The sequence below is a fragment of the Pygoscelis adeliae genome, unplaced genomic scaffold (assembly GCF_000699105.1).
Source record: "Pygoscelis adeliae isolate BGI_AS28 unplaced genomic scaffold, ASM69910v1 Scaffold18, whole genome shotgun sequence".
In the NCBI taxonomy this organism is placed as follows: Eukaryota; Metazoa; Chordata; class Aves; order Sphenisciformes; family Spheniscidae; genus Pygoscelis; species Pygoscelis adeliae.
Window position 1 is genome coordinate 3895469 of NW_008825558.1, and position 17989 is coordinate 3913457.

General features: G+C 39.9%; 2 protein-coding genes across 3 annotated transcripts in view; one reads left to right on the forward strand and one right to left on the reverse strand.

Moving 5' to 3' along the window:
* Positions 1-5851, forward strand: part of ATP2C2 (ATPase, Ca++ transporting, type 2C, member 2) — a 29345-nt gene extending 23494 nt beyond the window's left edge. The window contains exons 21-27 of the mRNA XM_009332310.1: positions 186-352; positions 1005-1073; positions 1156-1272; positions 1970-2117; positions 2721-2816; positions 3130-3271; positions 3974-5851. Coding sequence (XP_009330585.1) covers positions 186-352; positions 1005-1073; positions 1156-1272; positions 1970-2117; positions 2721-2816; positions 3130-3271; positions 3974-4089 — 855 coding nt within the window. The 3' untranslated portion in view covers positions 4090-5851. The remainder of the gene's footprint in view (positions 1-185; positions 353-1004; positions 1074-1155; positions 1273-1969; positions 2118-2720; positions 2817-3129; positions 3272-3973) is intronic.
* Positions 5852-6661: 810 nt separating this feature from the next.
* Positions 6662-17929, reverse strand: TLDC1 (TBC/LysM-associated domain containing 1). Of its 2 annotated transcripts, none has more exons than XM_009332312.1 (8): positions 17834-17929; positions 16461-16637; positions 13514-13744; positions 12611-12755; positions 11529-11969; positions 10130-10248; positions 8732-8911; positions 6662-7691 (listed from the first exon to the last, which is right to left on the reverse strand). In XM_009332312.1, exons 2-8 carry the CDS (start codon positions 16626-16628, stop codon positions 7557-7559), a joined length of 1419 nt encoding a protein of 472 aa, XP_009330587.1. In that variant the 5' UTR covers positions 16629-16637; positions 17834-17929; the 3' UTR covers positions 6662-7556. The 2 variants fall into 2 exon arrangements, with proteins under 2 accessions (XP_009330587.1, XP_009330586.1); XM_009332311.1 differs by lacking the exon at positions 17834-17929 and adding an exon at positions 17663-17727.
* Between the last annotated feature and the right edge of the window lie 60 nt (positions 17930-17989).

Sequence of the window (17989 nt, forward strand, 5' to 3'; positions counted from 1 at the left end):
TATACTCCTGAAAATCCGACCTCTGAATTCTTGGTCTGAGTTTTGTCCTCAGTGGGCTGCTGAGTCTGCTTTACCCTCAATGTCACATAGCGCTTCTGCTCTTTCATGTGCAAATCCTGTGATTGCCAACAGGACTTACTTATCTTCTCCTGGCTTCAGTCTCTCTTGTCTCTCCACTCTCACAGGCTTTGCAGAGGGCTGGTGCTGTTGTGTCAATGACAGGAGATGGTGTTAACGACGCCGTGGCCCTTAAATCTGCTGATATCGGGATTGCAATGGGACAAGCTGGTACAGACGTCAGCAAAGAGGCTGCCAACATGATTCTCGTGGACGATGACTTCTCAACAGTAATGTAGGTTTGGCAACTTTCTTACTATCAGACGCTTTCTTACTTCAGCTACTTTCTGGCTATCCATTGCAACAGGTCTGTTATGTGACTGGCCCTGGCAATGACGCAAGATGCCGGACATGTAAGTCAACAGGCAGTAAGTGGAGATACCTAGTGTGGGTCTGGCTCATTTTCAGTTGCATACACGGCAATGAATTTTTGTTTCAAGTCGTGGTGACAAAGCTACCTTCCATCTGAAAGCCCTGGTTTCTCACTGCTGTAGCTAACCGGGGATTTGAAAGCTCCTAGAAGTCTGGGTAGATCGTAACTTGTGCTCTCTGCCTTATCCAGGAAGCTCAGAGGAAAGACATAATTTGCAATGCTCTGTTGGTTCGTAACAACAGAGAGAGCAGGCAGAGTAGAGTGAGGATATAAATAGCTCACATGCCTGCTTTATGAACCAAGATCTGGCCGTATGAAGCAGGGTTTTCAGATCTACTGGTCCTGATAAAGTCATTTTAACTGAGACGCTGCATTGATGTCCTCCCAAGCCGGGGTCTGAATTTCATCTGAAATAAGTGCTAGAGAAGACACCTTGTATTTTGAGTATCACAGGGAGCTCAATGTAAAATAGTGTGAGTACTAGTTATTTAATAAACTCTCCTCTCTCTTCCAGGAATGCAATAGAAGAGGGAAAAGGAATATTTTACAACATAAAAAATTTTGTCCGGTTCCAGTTGAGCACGTAAGTTCCTGTTTGCTTCGATTCCAGTGAAGGCACTTTTTAGGTGAGGTCATGCAGAATAATGTTCTTCTGTGCTTTGCAGGAGCATTTCAGCTTTGAGCCTAATTACTCTGTCAACAGTGCTCAACCTACCAAATCCACTCAATGCTATGCAGATCTTATGGATCAACATCATCATGGATGGGCCGCCAGCCCAGAGGTATGGGAGAGTCAAATGAGCAAAATATTCTTGCTTTTAGTATGTCTGAATTTGGCTCAGGAACACAAGCTGTTACGATCTCTTATCAATGCAGCAGTCATTTGGTGGTTAGATAAGACAAGTTGTACTTTTAGTCCCTCCTGGTCCCTCCAAACACATTTACTTCAGGTTTACTTGAGGTTTTACGTATTCCTGTTTTGTGGTGGAATCACTTAACTATTCCACTTTTTTGCTACGAATGGTCTGTTGTCCTGGGTGCATGACCTGCTAGTAGCCCTGCAGATCTGACTGGCAGGGGAATACTGGGAACATATGGTGGTATATGCCCCAAAATCACAAGACTTAGGAACCTCATCCACCCGCTAATTACAACTACTGCTAATTACAATTGTACTTCCACAACGTTGGAGAGATGTTGTCCACCATCTCACAGCTAGCTCCCCCTCTGGGATGGGATACTGATATGATGTACTATGGTAGTCTAATACATCATTTTAGCAGCTCATTATGCAAAAAAGGCCTTTGGGGTAGGTGTTTCGGACAAACCTGGGGCCTTATGTAATCCTACCAGAGTACTGATCTCTCACACCGTACCTCAGAGAATTTCATCCTCCAGATCCACCCTGTTTTATCAACAGTACCGTTTCGGGATGATCCACATGAACTAAACACGTCCCTCTGCTTCTCTTTGAGGCAGCTTGGGAGTTGAACCTGTTGATAGGGATACTATCAAACAGCCACCCCGACGTATCACGGATTCTATACTCAGCAAATCATTGATCCTGAAAATCTTCATGTCAGCTATAATTATCATCAGTGGAACCCTCTTTGTCTTCTGGAAGGAGGTGAGGGAAATCTGCAATCGTATCTTGTTTTCATCAGGGTGGAAAACAAAGTGAAGGGCAATTTCTGAAGTACATGTGAAGGACTTTCTGAAATACATCCCGTGGGGAAGGATCAGGACGGGCAGAGGGTTAAGAAACCAGGGCCAGCTCCTAGCTCTGCTTCTGCATTCCTGTGTTGCCCCTGATTTGGAGCTTCCTATCTAGAGTGGGAAAACTATTACTTGATATAATTTCAATGCTTTAAGGTACTTTTCACCTCTAGCTTTCCATGTAAGTAGAAAATGCCAAGTACCTAAGTACTATGAATCGCTATTAGTAAATAGTGACTGTTACTGTAGCAGTTTAAGTCAATTAATTTACAATATTCTTCACTCAAATTCCACATCAGTTTAAGAATTCAAAACATGGTTGATAAGACCATAAACTCAATCATTAGCAGAGAGAAATTAATGCTATCTATAATGGTTAGAACTAGATTTATTCCTTTGTTTTACTACCCTTCGAATTGACTGGGGTCATTAAAGGGAATATTTAATTCGTCTGTTGAATTGATATGTTTTTGTAAGGCTTAACTGATCCCTGAATTTTTACATGTGCTTTCAGAATCCAAAAAGTGGCATAACTCCTCGAACCACAACAATGACTTTTACCTGTTTTGTGTTTTTTGACCTCTTCAATGCCCTGACATGCCGCTCTCAGGTGAGATCGCTCTGTCAGCAGTAATTTCTTGTCTCAAAACACTAACATAAACATCAGAATACTAGTATTTTGCATACGAAGGGGTTTCTTTAATGTAATTTAAAGCCACACGATTTTTATCACCTTTATAAATGAAGTTATCCATCATAGTTCAACTGCAACTACACTTTCAACTATGTAGCTCTGCCTAAGTTCGCATTCATGTAACTTCAAAAAATAATGGCGTTTGCATGCAAAGAAACAGCGTGACATTCGAGTACCAACAGGAGACTGGGAAATGTTACATTTCTCTTTTTTTTCCCCCCTTCTCTAGACAAAGCTGATATTTGAAATAGGCTTTTTTCGAAACCGCATGTTCTTGTATTCTGTCCTTGGGTCATTTTTGGGACAGCTGGCTGTTATATACGTCCCTCCATTACAGAAGATCTTCCAGACAGAGAATTTGGGAGTGCTAGGTAAGTTGCAAAATAAATAATGTGGTTTTTTTCATTAAAGCTACTTTAAAAAGCAGATGCAATTGCCAAATTGTTACATGATAGCTCCCAACAGATTGCTGGTAGGGGAAATCAATCAACAGCTCCTGTACCTATATATGTACACATAGCTATGCACAGATAGCAGTAGTATTTAATGATAATATCCCAGTCTAGGTTTTGAATTTTGATTTACTGCACATAAATGCGTGTAAATGGAGACATGCCAAGATCTTCCACAAGCTCCGTATGATGATATTTCTCTACATAAATCTAGGATCATTATGCAATCACTCCATTTGGGAAAAGCAGGGTGAATGTTTCCTAGCTGAAATGCAATGCATATTTTACCATTTGAATCAGTCCAAGCAAACTCTACCACACTACATTGTATTGCATCTCCATTGGGCATGCTGTTAGAAGCAGGGCTCAAGGATCCCAAATGATTAACGCAGAGGTTACCACCCATCAAGTGGACTATACCAACAGAGTGTATGGGTATTCCTTGTCTATCGCAGTCGTTTCTCTAATTCTACAGCTAGCAAAAGCATAGCTAGGCCATACATCTATGGAGTTACACCAGCACAAATACCCACTGCAGGAAGGCCCTTAACTGGGGATTCCTGCCCAGCGCAAAATCCAGCTCTCCACTGTGTTCATCTCCGCTCTGTTTCCTCTCGGCAGACCTGCTGTTTCTGACTGGACTGGCTTCCTCAGTTTTCATTGTGTCTGAGTTCGTCAAACTCTGTGAAAAACGCTGCTGCCACCAACCGAAACACACAAAGGGGTGTCATAACTGATGCAAACTTCCTCTAAAGATACACTTGGAACGGAGCTGTGATGCTGGATAATTCAAAAGCACCGTTTTCTGACGCCACACATCCTTTCTGAAGATACTCAAGTGAATCTGTACCGACAGTCCTTCCTACTCCAGAGTCTGTTCCTTCTACATGCTCTACCTGAGTGGTCTGAGCTGCCTACAGAAACCTCCGGAGCGGCTCCTGTTTTAAACCAAGATCAGGTATATTTTTATAACGTTGATCTATATGTCAAGAATGCTGTGACAGTCCCAGACAAAATAAAGCAGTTTCACACCTGTACAGAAAAATCTATTGTGCATAAACTGAAATTCTATTTATTTAAATCAAAATGATTTTTATTAATAAAAATCTACATTTTAAAATGTTACAGATAAAGATCTGAACGAGACTCTTGATTTAGACCCATCCTTTTATATTAAATTACAAGAATGGAAAAGACCTGCTTTCACTAGCACTTCTTCTCCTATAGTCAATCTATAGTGTTTCTAGATTCCCAGATATCTAGCCTTGATTCAGCAAGACTCTCAAGGAAACTGTGGGGAGATGCCAAACAAAGAGTAGCGAGCTAAAGTGCCACCCCTCGGCTGTCAGCTTCTGCCGAACACCACAGTGATTTTTGTGTGCCTATATGACTAATAGGAGCAAAGCAGAAGGCTGATCTGATCTGATCTGATGCACAGTAGTGGATGCATTTAATGGGGAAGGGACTCGCTTGCACAAGCACATGAGAATAAAGATGGCTCACATACGTAGCAGGGATGTTAAGCTTTGCAGTTGGATCAACAGCTGCATAAAAGTGATTGAGAGGTGTTTAGATCATAGCTAAGCCCACTGCTGACAAAGGCTTTCTGGACATTTTTAGATGCATGAACACGAAGCACAGATTGCTTAATCGTTAGGTTCAGTAAAAAAAATGTTGAGCCTCTTCCAAGCCAATCTTTTACATTTAAAGAACAATTTTGAATAAGCCCATCTGCTGCTTGGATTAGTAGTTTCCTAGTAAACAATGCCTCACTGATACATTTGGTAGAAGTGCCATAGTGTCAGTTTTCTTCTTGCCCCAGCTTAATACCCTCACTTCAAAGTGAAGATGAAGAGTCTCAAATATAAACTTGTCATAAAACACAATTTCAGAGGTCAAAATGCTATGCTGATCTTCACAAGAGGATGTTTAAACAAGATTATGTTTTGGATTCATAGCCTAGAAAGAACCAGCTATACTGATATTTATTCAAAATCAAAGAGAACTTGGCCACTGAAATACTTTTGGTGAAGAGTAGCTTTGTGCAATTCACTCTCCCTAGATAGAGTCTGCAAAGCTGTCTGCTCACTATTTTTTTAAAAATCGTTGCAAATGGTTTCAGTCCTCAAAGAAAAGTCTCTGCCTTGTAATGGAAGGAAAAGAAAGTCTAGTTGTTTATTTTATGTGTAACTGCAGAAATTCAACTATGTCTCACTCCTGTATGCCAAGTATTTAGTACGCTTAGTCAATGCCTAAGTGAAGAATACCTCTGAGGCTTATGGGGGGAGAATGTTAAAACAAAAGCCAGCATCACCACACATAGAGAGAGCATCATGTACTTACTTGCTGTCTATATAGCACTCCCTACTTTGTACCATTTAAAATTCTTATTAAAATATAAAGAGAAGAAAATGATACAAAAGTATCAGTGTAGTTGTTTTAATGCTTACATTTTTTTCCATGTGTTACAAACTTGGGAGACTATCTGGTTTATTTAAGCAAATACAAGTTAAAAGGACATTAGCTCAGGTCTTTCACATACTCTATACTAGACCAAATAGCATATATGCCCCCATCATTAGTTCAGGTAGCATACAAAATGCACAGCTGAGTTCTAGGATGTCTGGCTGGAGTGATTTCTTCATGCTCTCCTTTCAAGCCTAAATTCATATTGTTTAATAAAATTTTTTAAAATGGGATCTACATTAAGGCACAAGTGCAGATTATTCAGAATATTCAAATCTGGCTCCCTGTGAAAAACATCAGGTGGAAAAAAAAAAAGACCACATACAAGAAAATGCTAAGGGAAAGAATTTGAAGGAAGGCCACAGGATCAGGAATCGCAGTAATTTTATACTGTTACAGCACATTTTTTGCTCTAAGCTGCACGGAAGGCGAACTCATGCTAGGACGAAGGGGACTTGATACAGTCCTCCTCCTTAGGAGGAGAAAGACTGACAATCATACATACTAATAACCAAACACACAATTTGCTGAGTTAGAAATGACAGTCCCTGGTAGAAATTAGGGTTATTTTTCACGAGTTAATTATACATAGAATTAGCAAGGTCAAACTAATAATTACTGATAGATGTGAACAGATTCAAGTAGAAAAAGCCCTGAGTATGAGAGACCTGACAAAACTGGTGTTGACTGGTGAACAGCCAACAAAACAGAGCAAACCCCCCAACCCACTAGTTACATTTCATACTGCAGGCATTTCCATAATACAGTAATGATTAATTGTGTGGAAATAAAGCGTGCAGCAGTCGTCTTTAAACGTTACAGACATAACCCTGGTTGTTTGGGTTTTTTTATAAGGTATCTGCAGATACTATTCCCAATTAACTGTGCATGCTTCTTACTTAATCCTTTTTGCAGCCTGATCTTTTACTCCAGTCTCAAGTGAGGCTACTAAAGAAAGTACCTTCCCTAGAGGATTTCTGGGGGAGGTATGGCCCATTCTTAGGATAAATATGGCTGAATGACTCCCAATGGCTCTGTTCTACTGAGTTTAAAAAGCAATAGGCAAATTTCTGCAGAAACCTCTTAAGTGAAACGCACTAAGGTGTAGTGTAGTGTAGTATTATAAAACTGGATACTGTATACTTAGCATTCTGGACATTTTACAGCCTGTATAGAGTCACTTGCTGAAAATCTGACTTAGAAAACATGAAATTTAATGCTTTAACTGGAGCAATGCAAATTAATAGCATCCTTCACATGGAATCACGTGGACTATTCTATGTTTACCAATGTAAGACATCATTACAATTTGCAAGCTTCGCTGACTAATTTCATTGCATGCAGATAAATATGTGCAGCTGAGGTATAAGAGCCATAATCAGTGTCTTGAACAGTCTTTCTATAAATACATATCAATTCTCCAAGTCAGTAAGCCGTACTGTCAATAACTTCCATCTTTTGTTTTTAATTCTGTATGCAGACAGGATCTATCAGGAATGCTAGCAAATTCATACTCAGCTAGAACTTAGAGGTGTCTAATGATTAAGTACCTAGTTAATTTTTCTGTCCTCCCCAAACAAAACCCTTCAGGCAGGATATTGTATTGGACCTAAACATTACATAAGTATGATAATTAGGTAAATGTAAGGAAAAAAATGAGGAAAAAATATCCTGTCCAAGGAACATTAACACTCAAGAGCAAAAAAAAGAAAAGGTTTTTCATGTTACTGTGATTCTTTTAGTTATCATCATCATCATCATCTTCTTCTTCAACGGGTTCTCGTAGACCTTCGCTCTGACGACTTTTTCCAGTCATTTCTAATAAGGCTTGAGCCTCAGGATCTACATCCAGGATACTCTTCTTACCTTTTGTCTTCAAAACAAAATGAAATATAGTCAATTTAAAATGTCATTATGAATTAATCAATATCAGGCTACAAGAAAGAGACATACTCAAAACTCTACAAGTAATCTGGTTTGCAAGCTTGTCACAGTGAAGCATATATACTTTCCAAGTAAGGCATTTAAGATTCACTGGGATACATCAAATGATTTTATTGCTGCAGGTACACAAAATAGTCATAAACTTTTCCTAAGATGACAGTAAACTATTTCAAGTTTATGCAGGTTACAAGCCAGCCAGAACATCTTGGTTAACCTGACCTCAGTTTGAAGTGGAGATGTGAACTTTTTTATAAAGAAGAGATTCAAGTACAAGTCAACATTTTTTGTAAACAATTTGTTCTGTTTCTATTTAGAGCTACGTATCCTCTGAACAGACAGAGCACAGGAATTTAGATGAAAAGAAATTAAAATTAAAAAAAAAAAACCACCACCAAAATGTGGAGACCAGACAGTTTAATAAGAGAATAAAGTACAGGGACAGAGGAGACTGGAAAGAGGTCTCCTACTCATTCCCAGAAATAAACCAGGTGCAGAAAGACTAGCATAAATCTATTGACATAAATTTACTGTAAAACTATAGTAAATTTAAAGTTACTGATAAAGAAATCTTTTGGGTTCTTTTCCTGAGCTATAGATTAGGCTTTACTTGTGAGCTTCCAGTACTTGCTTTCTGTTTTACAAATAAACCCCTCCAAGGAGGTTCCTTCTGGAGACCATTCCTCAATATCAGAAAGGCCTTTCAAAATTCAGAATAAAGTACGGCTCTTCTGACTCTATCATTTCATGGCTCCTGATGTTATTTCTTGTTGGCACTCTCAATAATGCCACTACTGTTTTGCTATTTACTTGCTACAAAATATATGGCACCACAGAGCCAGTTAAAGAAAACATTATTCATTACAACAGAGAGACAGTGTTTAATCAGAAAACTGCCACTGCAAGCTTTGCATTTGTATCTCCCATTCCAATCAGGACAGAATTGCATAGGTTTCAGTTTTGTTCACCTACCCCTGCACTTTCAGGGAGGTCTCCCACTGCCCAAACTTCCATGGCATCCAGTGTAAAATCCTCTTTAGCTGACAGCTGGGGGCTGTTGTAGGTGGTACATCGAGGTTTTGCTTTGCTGTGTCCCTTCCCATAGTCACTGTCTACCCAGAGTCCGAAGTAACCGTGTTGTCCACCCATACCCTGTGAACCAAAGCAGCACACTAAACACTTGCTGCGCATGTAAAACAGACTGGACAAGTTATGAAACCAAGAGTATAAATTACTATTTTCAGTATTTATGCCACTCTTCTATGGGTAGGTGAAAAAGGGTAGTCTGAGTGAACCTGTGCTTCTGTACCCAAATCCAGTATTCCTGAAGACAAACAAGAATTTACCTGAGTGATACTGCCCTCCCTCTATGCTTTCCAGAATACCAGTATCTGCAAGCACCTCAGCTGTGTATTGTGTCAGAAACGTAGCTCACTGGGTTTTGTTTATTGACTAACAGTTCCATTTTAAACAGTGAAAATTGGAACATTTTAAACAGGGTGGAAGTGCTCGGTTTTGCTGCCTCTCTTCCGTTTAGAAAAGTATCTACAGAAACAAATAATGTACTTTGATGTTGTTTGCTTTCTTCAGAGCAAATTTACTCCAGACTGCTGCAATTCCCAAAGTTATGGGCACATAATGCCACAAAACTGTAAGGCACTTTTCAAAATAGGCAGTGTGTTGTAGCTCTGTAGAAACTCCTCTGCATCTGGAGAGCTCATTTGTGGAGTAAAAGGAGCTTCTGCCACTGTAATTACACAACAGCAGCAGCCTACATGCAACTCTTGTACGCTAATTCTGTTGGGCTTTCTCAGCCTTCCATAATTTAAAAAGCAGTTAGCGTGGCAGTGAGAACAGCCAGTGGAAGGATCCTCAATTACACAGATCAGCTAGCTTGCGCTGCTTCAGTGATGTGGATACATGCAGTCAATTCTTCCAGACAACAGGGAGGACGGCTAGAAGGGCTTGCGTGATAACCGAACTTGGCAAAAAGATTTCTCCCCAGAACCTCCATAAATCTAACCCACATAAAGCCCACCTACTTGGGTCAAACACAAATAAATTCCACCTTAGTTAAATCAGTATTTCAATATACATATCAACTGTAAAGAAAAGTATAGACTCTATCAGTACTGTAAGCGGTTCTTCATCATTATCCATAGTTCACACTTTACACTGATGCTTTAACGCAAAAAAAGAAAAAAATTCTCCTACTAAAAATGTGGCACAAATAGCACAGGGAAGGGATGAAAACTTCCTCAGAGAATAACAAGTGAAATAAATCTGCTCACAGTAACAGAAGCAAAAACCATGAAACACTTCTGAACACCAGCCACAAATCCAATTTCCAAATCATTTCTTAATACTTACAAGGCCATTTGGCATTGTTTGTTGGCCATGGTTCAAATACATGTAGTGGTCATTGTACCCAGTATATGTGTACACAGCAAGAGAGGGGAAAACAGAAAACAGAAAGCATCTGTTGTCACCTGTAAACAGAAAAGCATCTGAGGTCAGACAACTGGCCAAGCAATAACTCGCCTACAAATAGGGCAGGAGAAAAATATTGAAGAAGTGCAGCTGAATAAATCAGAGATAGCAGCTGCAATCTCAGAAAGCCAATACCTACCTCTCATCAAGACCTAGACCTATTGTTTATTCTCAGTTAACTCTGTGCAGGGTCACAGAAATCAATGCGATTATACAGCTGTGACCAAGGGCAGAGTTAGAGGCATGACTAGTACATTACATGACTTTGTAAGGGTACACCTGTCACGGGCTTGCATTGTACCATCTAAAACTGGCCAACCGCTAGATCCGTACAAACTGATATGAGTGCAGACACCCTTCATTCTGACTATATTGATATATAGATCAGTTTAGGGTCAATGATTTAGAGTACAATTTTCATTATGCCCAGTTTGGTATTCAAAGGGACCTTTAGTGTGATTGTTTAGTACCCTACATGTGTTATTCTATCAGGAAAAAATACAAGGGAAGTGTTGCGTAATCAATGTAACATAACATTATATTAACTGACTGAAGTGGTAATTATCAAATACTAATTAAGTATAGGAATTGAGTTTTTAATGTAGCAAACGTGAGGATTCCCAGCAGGACAGATTAGAGAGTCCAAAATTTTTTTTCGGAAAGCCATCACAAAAGTTCTTTCCAAAGAGTTACAAAAAAACCCTCTCTTCTCCCCAGAGGTTTCAAGGGAACAAAAAGGTTAGCTTGTCCAGAGGACCCTTTTGCTGCTGGATTTTAAAAGGGAAACAAAGACAAGACAGTGCACAGATGGCAACAGGAGGCTTAGCCTGGTGTTCGGCTCATCTGTTCTGAGATGGAAGATTGCCACCTGCTGGACATGTTATTTAAACTCTAATTCATCGTCTATGCTATATTTCCTTCATTTTCATTTCATTTTCAACCTATGCAGCTACAAGGGTTGATAGATTTCACTGAAAAGAAAACTTGTTCCATGGTCAATAAGTCTTGCAGTTTTAAAAGTCTTATCAAATAACAGACAAACTAGAAACATTAATCAGTAATATGCCTGACTGGGTACAAAGCAGGAATAACTTAGCATGTATTTTTCAAAAATGAGTGTTATTTTTGCCACAGGAAAATACACTTGGAAGTGTAAGAAATACTGCGTGTCATGAAAGTAAAATGACAGTATCCGTTAAGTGGACAGGATTCTTGTACCTGTACAGAATAGGCAATGTTTACCAGAGCCATGAGATACCAGAAGAAAACTGAGTTTTACCTTGAAACTGTGGCTTCGCCTCCCAGGAGTGAGATGCAAACCCACCAAAGATATAACCATCTACATCCTTTAAGATCACTACGCAAGGACCTTTGTTCACTATATGCCCACATAACTGTGAAAAGCTTTCTCCATGAAGCCTAGAAGAAAATAAAAGCTGCCACTTGTGCTGTAGCTCTGCAGGCAGATGGGAGTTGATGTATATGATGGATGGGATGTCGAAAAGACTGACAAGTCCTCTTCCTTTGATGCCTTTGCAGCCTGGAACCAGGTTGAGTATGTCTTTGGTTTGGTCTGGGAGAGAATGCAGAACATGGAGGCCTTGCCTGATAACAACACTGAGGAAAACTGAGATCTGTGGAACTCGGTACACCCAATCCTCAATGACACTCTGAGCAAAATTTGTCTCCATCAGCTGAGGACCCACAGGTTTTGTCCCATCTAAATGATAAGACACACAGGAACAGTAGTGAGTCTCCCAGTCTGGAAAATAAGCAGTTGATTTTTAAGTGTAAACACAATATTCCATTATTTTAATGGACATGAAACCACATATGAAAGGAGCCAGCGACAGTAAAGTGTCAACTACATTAAACAGATGCATCCACAGAACTGAGAAACATTTCCCTGTGACATCCATTGGTTGGGCTGTCATGATTAAGAAACAGGGACTCCTAGTTACAACTTATGAGATGTTCTTTGCAAGACAGCAAAATCTATTATTACAGCAGTGCAAAGGTAAACCTATGCTTTGCAAAAGGACGTACAGTCACAAATACACATGCATCTAAATGCCTGTCACTTGTAAGTCAGGTATTTGTAAAACAGACGTGTTCCATGACAAATAGTTTTGCATGTCCACTTAAACCAGGACTTCAAACCAAAGCTCTCCTGAATTTAGGAGAGAAAGACGGTAAGGTAAAATAAATAAAATTCCCAAGTCATTTGCAAAGCACTAGGTTTGAAGTACTGGTCTCACCATTTAAATTCAAAGATGGGACCCAAAGTGAAAAATTCGTGTGAGATCAGCAATTACGTGAGCTTTGTGCCATTCTGGGATACACTGCATCAGTGCTACTTACCTGCAAGCTTCAATTCTGATAGCAGCTGAGAAGCCAGAGCCTTTACTCCACTTGCAGAATCCCTAGTATTCTCCAAATTCCAACCTTTCAGTTCCTTCCTGTAGCTCAGTACATGGACTACACTTATGATCAGATCCTCTGTGAACTTAAAAGGTTAAAACGTCACCATTTTGGCATTTCTTAAATAAAATTGCCAAGAGCTTCAAAGGACTTTCTAAAAATGAAGTCAAGTAGTATTAATGCTGCAATCCCAATGGCAGAAACTTCTCTTTTCATGACGAATCAGAAATAACAGAAATGCTATGTCAGTGTCATAGGTCTTGAAAAGTATCTTTTTTCAAGACATTTTGTAAATGTTACTTCACAAAGCATCTCCATAAAATATGGCATGAAAGAGGGAGGGGAGGTCCAAATTTTGGAGTGGTAGGAGCTGCCAGTGAATTAGTGTTTTGTGAGATCCCGCTCTTCTACCTTGCAAGCTACGTATTTGACTCACACATCTATCCTGCAACTAAAGCTCTAGAAAGCATTTTACTCAATCCCCAGAAGCACCAGCCACACCACAACCCTTGCTGGCTTTTAAATACAGCCAGTCTCTGCACCCTTCAGAGTGAGCCTGTGAACCATCAGACAAATCAGTCAGTGTGCTCCACAAAATCCAGATCCTGGTTCTCAAAGTAGGCAAGTCAGCATGGAAAAGCTGACAGCTGAAATGGTCATCCCATATAACCTGGTTGGCCTACACTGTTTGTCCCAGATCAGTGTCAGTGGTAGAAAGAATAAAAAAATACAAGAGTCAGGAATCTCTGTTCTGAACCTTGTGTTCTAAAGGCTACCTTCAAATTACCTATCCGTCTCTGTTCTCTCACTGTCCCCCAAACACACATTTAACTGCCTGTTTACCTCTTGGATTTGTTTGCCCTTCACAGGCCCTTCTGTCTTAGAGATCATTCTCATTATTATGGTAATCTTCTCATCTGCATTCCCTTTTAAGAGGTTTGACATAAAAATTACAAACTGCTCCTTAGCAATCTGTTCACTCAGCCCAGATGATTTCCCAGTCAAGCCAATACTTTTCATTCCGTTGTATAACCGAACAGTCATTTGCTCTGGTAATGGCTCCCGCGTATACGCCTACGAGAAAAAGAGCAAAGAACATGTTTTAAAAATGAAGAATAACTAATATATTCCAGCTAATCTGTGCTGAGAGATACTGCTATGAATGAAGGATTTCAATACCAAGTACCTATCAGCCACAATTTTTTATCAAAGGACTAGTTTTCCAAGAGAAAAATAAAAATCTCTATTTTTATAGTATCTTCGTTCTGATAAAATTTAGTGATTTAAGTTGATACTGTTTTTCTACAAATGCCACAGACTTAAAAAAACTCAACACTGTAAAGTGTTAACAGGATATTAGCAAAGGATTTCTATATGATAACTCTGTTGTAAAGGTTTACAACTCTGCCAGTCCAACATTTAAAAATGTGTTTTAACCCTGCTTTTGATAGTGGAGCTCACAGATACTTAAAAACAATGAGAAAGTAAAGTTTTTTTCCATATCTCAGTTTTGGCCTCGAGACAATGCACCCTACGTGCGCACACATAGAAACAATTCTGAGAAGTTTCCCTCTGCATAGCAACATCTAATTCGAGCACGGAACAAAATTGAGATCACCTGATTTTTATAAGGCATCCCTGATGTTAAGACAGTCGAAATCAAAACTTACTCATCTAAATTGCATGACTGGCCCTTTGAATTGAAATCTAAGTGATATACATCATCATACATCGCAACACTGTGGGAAAGATCTGACTCTGGATTCAAGAAACTTTCACAGCATTCAAGATAATTACACGGTTTAAAAATAAATCATCTAAAATACATCCATACACTAGGACATGATTACACAGTGTCCTGACTGTGCAAAGCACTGTGCATAACATGCTGAACACCTGACTTCACTCTCATATACAGGGGTGTAGCCCAGTGGGGACTATGCTGAAATCAATGGAGCTCCAACTGCGTAAAAGCACTCCAGCTCTATTCAGTGGAGCTGCTATTACCAATCTATTGCTGGCTCAATCTCAATACCACTCCTATTGAAGCCACCAGGGCCATTCCTATTTGATGTTAATGGCTGTTGCTGTGCATATAGGGCGAGATCCAATATGCCAAGCTCTACCCTGCTTTTGTTGACATTAGTGGTAAAACTCCCATTGATTTCAGTAGAAGCAGAATTAGCAGCCGCAGTCTTGCACATTAGAGTGCTTCATATTGAGGCAGGGACGGTCACAGGGGGTACAGCTGTCTTTAAGAGGCTTTCTAAAAGTGCTGCATGAGCCTGAAGTGAGACAAGCAGCAGGGAACATAATTAAAAGCACTATACTCAAGGGCTTTTTACTTCACACTGCAGTACTACCTACCTACCCTTTCCCACCCACCACTAACTTCGTTGCACTGTTTTGTTATGCTTATAGCTATTCCAATGAGTAGACCTGGGGTGTGAAAAAGGAGGATTGTAAAAAGGGAATCTTTAATAAACATCTAACAAAACTCACACCTCTGACAGTTTAGAATCCTTGTCTTAAATAGCTTCAAGAAAGTATCTAGAGATAGCTGCTCTACCTGCTTTCCAAGCTATGCAGTGCAGCCTGCTCTGGTCCAGAAGCCACGTAGTTTCCTCCTAGTAAAGCACTGAGAGCCTAAGCAGAGTACATGAGGTCATGCCTGGGGCCCCGTCAATGTTACCAGTCTGCTGCTAGATCAAATCTGCTACGTTATCAATCTAGCTCAGGCATGAGCATGGACACCTACGAGGCAGGCATGCCACTGCAGTAGTCCCCGCACTAAGGAATTAGGCACCTACAGGCAGTCTTTCAAAAGATTTTAATTTAAGTTGGCAAACAAAAAGGCAGGAAGGCTAAATACAAATGTTCATCAAACGTCACGTTGATCTAGGGGCAAAGCTAGAAAGAGAACTTCTTCCAGGTCCCAATCAAATAACAGACACCAAGGACCAGGTTCTTGGACATTATCAGGGCTGAAAAAGCTGGGCAGCAGCAACACTGTTTCCAAACTGGTGATAGCTCATGAACAGCCAGGCTGGAGGAAGGCTAAAGCCGGTCTGTACGCAGATGCATTTGTAAATACCTTAAAACAACCTGCTTCTTTCATCGAGATTTAATTTGATTCCCCTAACTGTGTAACATATATAAAAACGTACTTTTACTACTACATTCATTTGGCCACTTGGTTCCTGCCTAACTGAAGTTATCAAGTATTGCAGCAAATCATTTTCCTCTTCTTTCTTGATTAGAAAATTAATGCAAAGTTAATCAGAAAGCATAATGTATGTTAATTAGCTAAAACAGGGAGCCACAGCTTAATCAAGCAAAACTGAATTCTCCCCCTTTTAATGCAAGTGAAAAGATTAGAGACAGTGACGCAATTGAGGGAGAAAGATATAACCACATACAAACTGACTTTGTGACAGCTTCTCAAGAAAATCTGTAAATAATCACACACTATAGACTCCGGGGGGAAGAACATTCTTCCCATTTTTCAGGTTTCTGTAAAATATTTTCATATGTCCCAACTTACTTCAGAATCAAGAAAGCTGCAAATTGACCCAGCAGTGCAATTTAAGAGAGAAATACAAACCTGAAAGTCACTACTCATGTTAAACTGTAAGAAAAAGTTAAATGCCCATCCTGCCCCAAAACATTAAGTATTAAATCGAGATGAGCAATCCTTAAAAAGCAACTATTGCCACATCTTTGGTTTCTTTCTGGAATTACATTCAATGCACTACATCCCAGATATATCAGGAATAATAGATTGTCTTGCCTGTAGTGCTGCCAGAGTCACAGTTTTCTTTGTAGCTTTGCCATTTTTTGCTCCAGCTGAGCTGCTCAATCCTGATAAGGTATCAAATACTCCATCAATGTCAGACTGCTCCTCAGGAAGAAATCTGCAAAGGTGATTCTGGTAGGCATTGCTTTCTGCATTTCCCATCTCTTCAACCTGAAGCAAAGGAAAAGGAATAAAAAACCCCCAGTAAACACAGAAAGGTATCACAATGGCCATGAAAGACACATCAACCAGACTAACATACCAGTGCAAGTTTTACAAGAGCAAATTACTAGCCTTCTAGGAAACTATTAAAACTGTTTATTCTCTGTATTCACTGAGACTTAATGAACTTGAAGAACATCCGTGAACAGTAACCGTACTTTAAAAAAATGACAACATCTGCCAGCTCTTTGCTAAAACCACCCTGTCTACCAATTCAAACCTCATTCAAGTCTTAACAAATGGAAAAACCAATATGATTTAATGATTAAATTAGCTTGTACAAAGTGACCATGAGTCTGTCAGCTGGAATACATCAGTAACATGAAGGGAATGGCCTGATTATGGATTATTTATGACAGAATATGCTACATCTTTCTGATGCATTAATGGACTGAAGCTAAGTCTGCCAATAATACGTGGCACCAAAACACCATCACTGTAAAGTCTCTGAAGGTGACATGAGAATGTTTTTTCTAAGGACGCAATACAAAAATGATTCAAAAAGCTGCCAAGAAACACAGTAACAAAAACACTTAGGAAGACGACTCAAGACCCATCAAGCTTCATATGAAGTCCATAAACTGTTGAGAGCTGGTACCCAAAGAATTAACGGTGGTGGTGGTGGTTTGGGGTTTTTTTATTTGTTTGGTTTATACATTTAATGGTACAACTATGATTTCTCTCACTGTCCCAGGATTCACCTGCATTACGGAGACTAATTTTTTAGTGTTGTCTGGGCCACATGCTCTGGCTTTCTCCTTGGAGCAGCATGGCACAGACCTGACAGTGCCACAGTAGGGCCTGAAATCCCAAATTCCACCATGACTGCAATGAGTCACCACTGTAAATGGCCTTCCCATCTATCTGGGGTAGACACACTCCTGGGGTGACAATATAAAAAAGATGATAAGTGGAATAAAACATCCTTTTGTCATTTTCTTCCCACAAATTCCCCATCCTTTCTGGCACCTCACTTTTGGTTCAGGATTCCCAGTTCCACAGAAATCTCTTTTTGCAGACAAGCCCATCACACAGCCCTTCAGCAGCAGAAGGACTCTTTGTTTAGCCTAATCCAATCTTTCTGCTGTTAACCGATGCTGACTTTGATAAACAGCTGTACATGAGGCTGGGTTGGGCTTCTTTACCTTCACTGAACAGTACAGGCCCAAAAGCCTTGTTTGCCTGTGAGGAAGATGTCGATCGTGGGGTAAACACCAAAGGGTTAATGGAAACGACTGTAACCTGGAAGACAAACCGTGAAGACATTACTAATTTAAGCGGCGAACCGCAGGAGAGAGGGT